We start from the raw sequence: 9,889 nt of genomic DNA on the forward strand, positions 1-9,889 counted from the left end.
TTCTTAAATAGGGATGACTGTGTGTAAATCAATTAAAAGTGGCTATACAGATTGTACTAACTTTAATTATTGTGACTGATACAAAGACATGTGGTAGTGACTAGGCTACTTCAGATTTAAAATACTATAGTTGCTTAAATAAGTGGATTTTTATACAGTATATAATCAGCACTCACATATCCAACCCTATAAAATGTAGACTTCAGTGACGGTTAAAAGAGTGTGACGCATATCTGATTATTTCATTTTGGTCCATTCCAACTCTTGTCTGTTTTTCAGAGAACACAAAAAAGATACAATGTCAAAAATACATAGCTGAAAGGACTGTGTTTTAAAAGAAGTAGGCTTCCACTTAGATGTACTGTAGTTGGTTTTTGGTACAGTACTATATTTTCAACAGAGGTATTTTAATTCAGAACGATATGATTCTGAAAATATCACTTGCCAAAAGACACGTGGACTGTAATACAGTACATACTTTTAAATCCGATAAGTATTGTAGCAGTATGTAAAATTCCCCATTAACGACACCACAGCAAAATTAAATCAAAATGTTACCCACAGAACTGCATAAAACGTAAAAGTCAATTCCATTTTTATCAAAAGATAAAAAAAAGTTTCCATAATTAAAACAGTATCCAAAGTCAGTATTCAAAATTGCAGAATATAGTGCTCGATAAGTCCCTAATATCACAGTTCACTTGCAAATGAAAATGCGCAAAAGCAACTAAGCATTACACAATAAAAAAAAAGACATCATAGTTTCTAAAACCGTTTAATGATTAACTGTTTCACATCACAGTAGCTGGTCTTGTTCTCTTTGTTATTGCTGCATTTTCGTCAGGTGGAACTGAAGGAAGTGCTGCAGAACTGCACAATAAAGACAGACTGATTTGCGCATGCAAGAGATGAAAGAAAAAAAAAAATGCGGCCTGTGTTGCAAATAAATTGTAACATTGAAGAGATGGGCTTTGTATCAGAAAGATGGTGCTGGAGTTGGAAATCGAGTGTGACAGGTAAGTGCATTCATTTGTTACATATATAATGGGAATTGATTTGTTTCTTAATACAAGGATAGTAAAACGCGACGTGTATCTGAGTGTTGTATATCTGAGTGCTGACTGTGTGTGTGTGTGTGTGTGTGTGTGTGTGTGAATATATAATTGTATTGAATACAATATTTTACAGTGTGTTGAATACTTTGCGCCAGAGTTGGCCCTTTGCTAAGACCTGTAGGTCTGAAACACCATTAGTGAATAGAAATAAAAAAATACTTTTTGTTAGCTTGCATTTTTGTTTAATTCATTTACAGTATAGTACAGTTCAACAAATAAGAAAATAGCTCTTCCTTTTTTACGTGTAGCTCCCCTCCCAAAACTAGGCACTTACTCACAAATGCATTTATTTTGTATATACAATATTCATCATTTATTGGTGACTACATTGTAAGCAGGGGATTTTGTCAGAAATGATGAATGAAGGCTTTGTTTCCAACATGGATGCTCTTGCTAACTGCTGACTACCTATGAGATCGGTGCAACAAAGGAGAAAGAGAGAGAGAGAGAGAGAAAGAAACAAAGTGCATAGCCCTTTACTGGCCCTTTTTCTCATGGCCATCCTTGATCATGACGTTTTTGAAGAGAGTCAGTAAGGGCTTCTGGCTCCTCTCATCCCAAGACTTCATGAAGCCCCCATAGCGCTTGTCCTTGGGTGGGCCACTCCAACGGAAGTGATGCATCTTGTAGGAGCCACCATTCTTCTCCTGGAGGTTAAGGAGGTCATTCTCCCCTCCGAACACTTCCTCCAGCTCCTCTCCCTGGGGGTAATCAAGCTTGAGTGACAAGTCCCGGCGGATCTCGGCAGGATAGCTCTCAGCAGACTCCTCTTCCACTCCGTTGGGGTACACCTTCACCGGACGGCGCTTGCGACCCACAGGTTTGCCCCAGCGGAAATGCTCCATGGAATAAGACCTCTTGTCATCCCGCCTGTGCTGCTGCAGCCCTTCTGCCTCCTCAGATTCCCTCTCAACTTCATCTGTGGGTTGGGATAACGCTGCTAGGAGAACGTTAAGGATGGTACTGGCACTCTCCCCCTTACTGCCTCCAGGTGTGCCGTTCATTCTCTGACCGAATGTGTTCCAGCGAAAGTGTCTAATCATGTAGTTCTGAATATCCTCGGAGGTAGGCTGGAGATGCTCATTTCCAGGTAAGATGGGGGACTTAGCAGAGAGGTTGACTTTACAGGCTTGTATACATTCCTGTGGAGTAAGGGAGGGGAGAATGAGATAATGAGGATTTTTTGTGTATATAAATTAAATGTAAGGGTATATAGAACTGTGTTTGGAGTTTGCTTCTTTTTCTGTTGTTTCTTTCAGCACAATTCTGTCACTGCTTAAGAGTGGTCAGTGCTCCTCACTTTTCAAAGCTACATTGAATTCAAACAAAATTATTGTTTCCCAGGACAGTTCCCCATACATTTTTGTTCTGTTGCATATCATGCAATGGCAAAAAGCTTGGACATGCTGTTAAAAAGTGCAACAGGAGATTTCTGCCAGTCTGTATGGTTTTACTCACCAGTATGTTTTCCTCTGAGGAAAGGTCTCTGCATTGACTGTGCTCCGAACATTGACTCTGCACTCCACTGCTGTAGAACCACATCACCCCCAGCACAACCACAACACAGCCCCAAACTGGACGCAGCATCTTCAATACCTAACTTCTGAAATGATCTGTCCTCACAAAAGCCAACACAAAACATGGAACACAGAGTAACAAGGGTTAGTGAAACACTTCATTTAGAACTCTCATCCACCAGGTCAAGCTGACCAAGGAAGTGAAAATCACAGCTGTCATATTCATTCATAATTCTTTTGAGAGATTTCTCTCGGGTCCACTTCTTTATGATTTGGAAGTGCAACCAACTCCAAGGTGTGGAAGTGGCAGCGGCTCCATGAATTTGCAGTTTTGGTGAGTAGAGCATGGTGTACTTTTGCACAATCAGCTTCAGAAACACACATGGGAGTTGGGGAGGGGGTGGGCAACCGGGTCCAAATTATTATTATTGTAGCAGAGTAGAGACACGAGTGTGTGTGGGGATTAATAAAGTTTAATTGGATAATTGTTTAATTGTAAACTAGAAAAGTGTGGAATGTGGCCAGGTGTGGATTGATCTAATGATTGTCAATTAACCCTGGCACATGCTATATAAGCAGGTCTGAAATGTGGGTTGTGGTCTGTCTGCCTATGAGTAAGAGGCCTGTGGATAGACCTGTGACAGTAAGAAAAGATAAATGTGAATGACCTGTGTGTAACTTGTCTTTGTGAATAAGTGGTTTTGGGAAATCGATAAACGGCCTAGCCATCCAATTATTAGATAGAACTGATAAAAGTTTAGTTAGTACTCCTTGGTGGACTTTTGTTTTGTTTGTTTTCTTAAAGAGTCAGTGACATCTTTGTTTTATTGTGAATAAAGTGTGCAAACGCTCTTAAAACCAGTTCTCTCTGTGTTTGCTATTCTCGCCGCTGACCAGCCTTGACCGCCCGCCACTTCACCACAATATATATTATATATATACACACACACATATATATACAGTCAATTCTCGTTAAAGCGAACTTGAATTAGATTAATTTCCTGATACTACGAATTTTGTACATGGTCCTTGCCAAATTTAGCAGTCTCTTACTGAAATTTCTTCTTATAATACAAACTCATTTAACACAAATTTCCTGTTCATGCGAATTGTTTTGAAATCCTCCCAGGGCAAATGTTAATTAAATGAATAGCTCTAGGTTGAACAGCTGAGTGTAAAGGATATTGGGAAATGTATTAACTTGCATTCAGATTAGTGCCACTGTGGTGTATTTTAGTGCTGTTTTGGGACTACAGATGCACTTTGAGTTGCCATAGTGCTCATACATCATATCGTTGCAGACAAAAGGGCAGGTGTTGAAAACGATGGATAATGCACCGCCATAGAGAAAAAAAAATGTTGCTGCAGATTTCAACATTACCACAAATACTTTCTCAACCTTTCTGAAAAACTGGGGTACAATAATACAGGCCTATGAACAGCAAACTGTGGCTGCAAGTCCGATTTGCTCAATACCTGATGTTGAACTTGAGGACGCCTTTACTTTAGGGGTTTAAAAATGCCCCTGATCAGAATGGGACAGGCAGATTGCAAGTGCAGTTCATTTGCAATGTATACTTTTTAAAAGTTCACTTCCAACTGTATTTTTAATAAAATGCACAGCATAACGGTCACCCTGCACAGTTGATAGGCAACTGTACTGTCCTCCCTTAGGAGATACTACTGGCCAAATAATTAAAACTAAATAATTCAGTAAGGGTGACTGACAGTAAAACAGGGTCGTCACAATGCGCCAATTTAACTACACAAACACTGGTTTATTCCAAGGAACACAAAGCTTGACAAAGAGAATCAGACTAAACAATTACAGTAGAAAACAACTAAATTAGGGACATAGTGAAAAGGAAGAAAATAGTGAAAACAAACCCAGGAAAACAGATTAGAAATGAATATACACAACAGAGCTTAGAATATATTCACAACAAATTAACAATTACTGACACAGAGGATAATGAATATACGGAATGAATGAACAATGCAACACAAAATATAAATCAACAAAATAGTATTGAAGTCCCAAAAAGTAACAAAAGAAAAATTACACCCACATATGTAGCAACAGTGCTACAACAGTACTTTTAAATATACAATAATTCGATCTCAGTGTTCCTGTAATGGACAGCATGCATTTGGCTTAGACTCCTGATAATACGAATTACTGATAATAACTTTTTTTTTTTTTCCTGGCCCCTTGAAATTTGTATTAACGAGAATTGGCTGTATATATAGAGAATAATATATGGGTCCGAATATATTACCACACAATAATATGTCTTGAGTTGGTTTTGAGCCGTAATACACGAGTGGCTCTAGCTCAAAACTACCACAATTATGAATTTTCTTTATACAACTGTTGCTCAATAAAGCTGATTCAGTTTTTACCATGTGTGTTATACCATTCCATCACAATAATTCACTACACTTGCTATGCTTTGGAACAGACATCTGACATTTAAATGTAAAAATATTGGTAGGCAACAACATTGATCCCATGTAAACGCACCAATGATATAGAAAAAGTAAATGGTATAGAAAAGCTAATATTCAGATGCATGTAGGAACATTTAAACCAAATTCTAAATCTTTTTTCTAGTTTAACTTTTTCGAAAACAGGCACTAACACCACTTACTGAGCCCCTAGTTACAGAGTTAATCAGAAGGAGTAGCGCAGTGCTGACGTGCCTTGGCTATTGTCTGGATTATATTGAAACATTGACATTTTGTTATGAGATGGTTTTATTCATATTCCCTGTATCTTGCCTAACAGGTCCAAACATTATCCCTTGCATCTATGCAAAGTGCAATCTGTATTCTATACTTGTTTTTCAGCATATTTGAGAGTTTTCATTAATTAAATGTGAACCTGTGTATTGTTGTGCGTGTGTAACTAACAGTTTGATTTGATCAACCTATAACCTGCCGGGATAAGACGCAGGTTGATTTTTTTTAGTGTTGTTTTGAACATTTTACAGCACCAGGAAATCTACCAGTATTGTATTAAACACAGGGATATCCACATATGGCTGATGCAGTCCAAGGTGATTTCTCAGTGCTGTAAAATGCTCTAAAAATCCAGTTGTGACTTATCCTGGCTGAATATAGGATGATCGATTTAACCCCAAAGTATATATTGGGTCCCAGATTCTAATGATAAAATTCAGACTTCAGAGCGCATAGATTCAGCAGTCTGTGTGTAGGGAACAGGTAAGGTTATAAAATCCTGTAATACTCTGCCTCTTGTACATATGTAATAGTTGATCAGTTACAGGCTCTTTGAGACGGATGAGGGCAATATACTCTACATCTCAATGCTGGTGGCTCAGGTTACTGCTGGTTGTGCTTCCAGCTCTACACTTGGGGAAAATGCCTTGCTTTCACAGATCAATTTAACTGACATTATTTTTAATAATACTGCTCCACATGGACAGTAAACTAAATCTATTCTGGTTTGTTGTTGCATTACACAGAACCCACTGGCCAGTAACGTTTTGCTTATCCCAAATAACAAATTACATTTATGAACATGCAGTGAATTAGTATTACAGCAACAAAATTTAATTAAACTGCTATTTGCTGCATATATATAGATTTGAATGCTGTTTTCAATTGTTAATAGCTGAGGAACTTGTGAATTAACAATATACGTTTTACTTTTGGTAGTACTTTTCTCTTAATGTAATGTAATGTTTTCATGTGATCATGTCTATTCTATGTAATGTTGCATCTTGCAAAACATATGTTATAATACTGCCTTTTACATTTATGTATAGCATACAGCAGTACATATGTTTTATTTATTTATTTATTTATTTATTTATTTATTTATTTACAAAAAAAACACTTTACATCTAAATGTAAATAATAATTTAAAAAATGGTTCAATGTAGTGAAGGTCACTGCAAATCAGGTGTTAATTGTAATTTGATCTTAACCACAAATAGACCCATGATATTCTGATTCATGTTGGGTCTCACCAAGCAACAATGTTACAATCTCTTGTATAATGTCTTGTGTAGATATTAAATACATAGAAAATGAAATGGAATTCTAGAAAATAGTTTTAACATATTTAAGCTATATAAAGGTCATAATGTACAGTGTGTTTAGAATATAATTGAAATGCTGTATATTAGGCCAAATATATGTTTTCAGAATCTTTCAGAAATATCAGATTTATATAATATTTATATATAAATACACTGTATTTTCCTTGTGGATTTCACCTTGTTTAGTTTTTGGGCATTTATAGACATAAGACACCCTCAGATCCCCTTAGTTTGCCCTTGAGTGTTTCTTGAGTTTAAGGGTGCTGCAGAAATATCTCAGACATTTAAATGAATATCTTATGTAGGTAAATGTATCCTTAATTGTATCCTTAATTATACTATGTATAGTGTTTTAATATGAAACCGGCCACTGGTTACTGCACCAATGTGTGGTGAATGAAATAACTTACTGTGTGTTATTCCATAGGTAAGATCTGCATATTTGTTTCTCTTTTAAAACAAGACAATTTAACTGTTAAGTCCAGAAAATTACACAACACAACTGAAAGATGAAAAATTCTCAGATAATTCTATTATATCAAAATTATATCTCTGAAATACACTTTTTATATAAATACATAAATCTGGCAAGTAAAACACAAAAACATATTTCTGATAAACAAAGATCCCCAAAAAATCATAAACAATATAGTCTGCTTTTGCAGCAAGATATTGTCTTGATAAAATAATATTTTAATATAATACCATTGATATGTACCAATCATATTTCCATATAAACTACAACATATCTATTATACAGTATATTAACTATGTATTTGAAATCAAATACATATGTGATTTATTTCAGGTACATTACATTTTCTTGTAAGAATTGCATCTCCCTATCCTGGACAATTTATTGCAGTTCAGAATTATTAAACTCAACACACAAATAATTTTGCTTAGGACAGGTAAGAGTGTCTCACCTGCTGCAGTGTCACTTGGTCCAGTGCCTTCTCCTTACTGACTCTGCTCAGATTTCTGATCACTGCTTCCTTCTTATTCAGGTCTCTGCTCTCAAGTGACTCCTTTTATACCAACCTGCTGCTTCACTCAATGAAACCCCACATCCAGATAACCTTCCGCACCAACCTTTCAAGGACAGTGGGGAGGCTGGAGGGGTAGAATGCTCAATAAAGTTCAGGAAAATAAAAGATTAAAATCCTTTAAATTTCAGGCTTTTTACGTCACTGCTTATAGATATAGGGGGATTAGCAAGTAGTCTTCAAATGAAAAGGCTAGGCATATGTTTTACCTGTTCCATACAATTATTAAAAGGTAAACAGGTAGGGTTACAGTTTTAATAGGAATGTTATGTTATTTCAACCCAGCTCTGCTGGGACAAGCTGGTCCTTTGATATAAGTTGTGAAACCTTGTCATTGCAGTGTTAAACGGTGTGGTTAATTGAGTCAATGTATTTAACCAAAGAGCAAGGATATCACAAGCACTGGCAATGTGAGTTTCCCTACAATGTTTCACAAGCCTAGACTACCTTAGGGTTTGAGGAAGCACTTCTGTAGCTTTTCACTTTAAAACCACCAGTTGTGCCAAATAAAACCCAGGTATTCCACTCACTGTGCCACCTACACTCCAATGGAAAGTGGCTTTGTACTGTTCACTTCTGCAAAAAAGTGAAGAGTTTGGATCTGATGCAAAACAAAGAGAAAATTGAATTTAACAGACAAGGTTTTATTGTCCTAACGGCACATCGTATACTGTTAAAATATAATTGTCTGCCATTGTTTGGCATCAGACTGAATCATGTGAAGGGCAACTAGTGCAGTGCGCAGCCGTGTGGAGTAGTGGTTAGGGCTCTGTTCAGTCGCAGGTGGGGGACACTGCTGATGTACTCTTGAGCAAAGTACTTTACCTAGATTGCTCCAGTAAAAACCCAACTGTATAAATGGGTAATTGTATGTAGAAATAATGTGTTAAAAAAAATGTAATTGTATGTAAAAATAATGTGATATCTTTGTGATACAATTGTAAGTCGCCCTGGATAAGGGTGTCTGCTAAGAAATAAATAATAACAATAATAGTGCAAAAGCTGAGTTGAGTGAATTTGTGACCTGAGCTGGAGTCACATCAATGTGAAATGCTTAGTGATGTAAGATTCTTATAAAGCATCCTAATAATAAATGCCACCACCATACTATCTACATTTAAAAATCTCAGAGTTTCTTTTGTGTTTTAAAAAGGTTGGATAACGGCTGTTTTAGCAGTCTGTGAACTATATTGTCACCTTATATGTACTCTGAAGACACTAGAAATGTTGGTATCTGATTAAAACAAATAATTATAATACTGATATAATTAAATTAGTAAAAATGAAATTTGTCTGGTGAGAGATGACTATCAAACACATTTAGATTTAGTCAGCTTGTATAGTTCTTAGTTTGCTTTGTTTAGTACTTTTTATTGTTGTTAATGGCCTGCCATTTTGTTGTTTGTATATCATGTTTACATAGCGATTGTATTCCTTTACTTTGAAAGGGTATCCAGGCAGTGACATCATAATGTCGTTGTTGCCTGATTAAGAATCCTGTTTTGGGTGCTCAGGTAAATGACAATGTAAAGTATGGGAATACTGTTACGTGACTGGTAAAATTGATCTGAACATACTTTTAAGACACAAATCAACTTTTGATGCATGTAGAAGATATACAAGAAGATATATAAACATTAAAAGAAAAAGGGAAGATTGTTTAAAAGATTCTATACACCTCTCTGAACCTAAACCATTGTTGCTGCCTTTATGCCAGCATTAACGCCAGACTAGAACCATCATATTTTGCTCTTGCATTTGCATAAGTAAAGAGGAATCTGACATTGTGTTGTAAACAGTTTACAGCAGTAAAGCACAGTTAATATCACATTATTTATCACTTAGGCACAGCAGAGAAATAAATACATGAATCATGTTGTAAGTTATTTTCAATTTGGTTGTAATAGAACATGGATGAGAAAGAGATCAACAAGTGTCAGATAGCCTTGGATCTTAAGTAGGACTAGGACTGTTGCTCTGCTTGTTGGTTCATAACAAAGCATTGCTTAGCCTTGCATGTTAGAGTGGGCTGGAGCTTTAATTAATACTCTATTAAGGCAGGTTTTCATCTTTCAATGTCTAATCTTTTTTTCATGACATCATTTTTATATTATTATTTTTTGACAGACACTTTTCATGTGTCA

The 9,889-nt window shown here is 36.2% G+C and overlaps 1 protein-coding gene across 1 annotated transcript; it reads right to left on the reverse strand.

Moving 5' to 3' along the window:
* Positions 1-816: 816 nt before the first annotated feature.
* LOC117403299 (pro-opiomelanocortin-like) lies at positions 817-7,833 on the reverse strand. Its single transcript, XM_034005350.3, has 3 exons — positions 7,626-7,833; positions 2,574-2,728; positions 817-2,257 (listed from the first exon to the last, which is right to left on the reverse strand). Exons 2-3 carry the CDS (start codon positions 2,700-2,702, stop codon positions 1,592-1,594), a joined length of 795 nt encoding a protein of 264 aa, XP_033861241.3. The 5' UTR covers positions 2,703-2,728; positions 7,626-7,833; the 3' UTR covers positions 817-1,591.
* Positions 7,834-9,889: the final 2,056 nt, after the last annotated feature.

This window comes from Acipenser ruthenus, chromosome 5 (assembly GCF_902713425.1).
Source record: "Acipenser ruthenus chromosome 5, fAciRut3.2 maternal haplotype, whole genome shotgun sequence".
NCBI lineage: Eukaryota > Metazoa > Chordata > Actinopteri > Acipenseriformes > Acipenseridae > Acipenser > Acipenser ruthenus.

Bases quoted from the DNA above. Each gene is read 5' to 3' on its own strand.
- LOC117403299 (XM_034005350.3), bottom strand. From the start codon at position 2,702: ATGCTGCGTCCAGTTTGGGGCTGTGTTGTGGTTGTGCTGGGGGTGATG. The intron at 2,258-2,573 runs GTGAGTAAAACC...CTTACTCCACAG, and splicing joins CCTCAGAGGAAAACATACTG to GAATGTATACAAGCCTGTAA.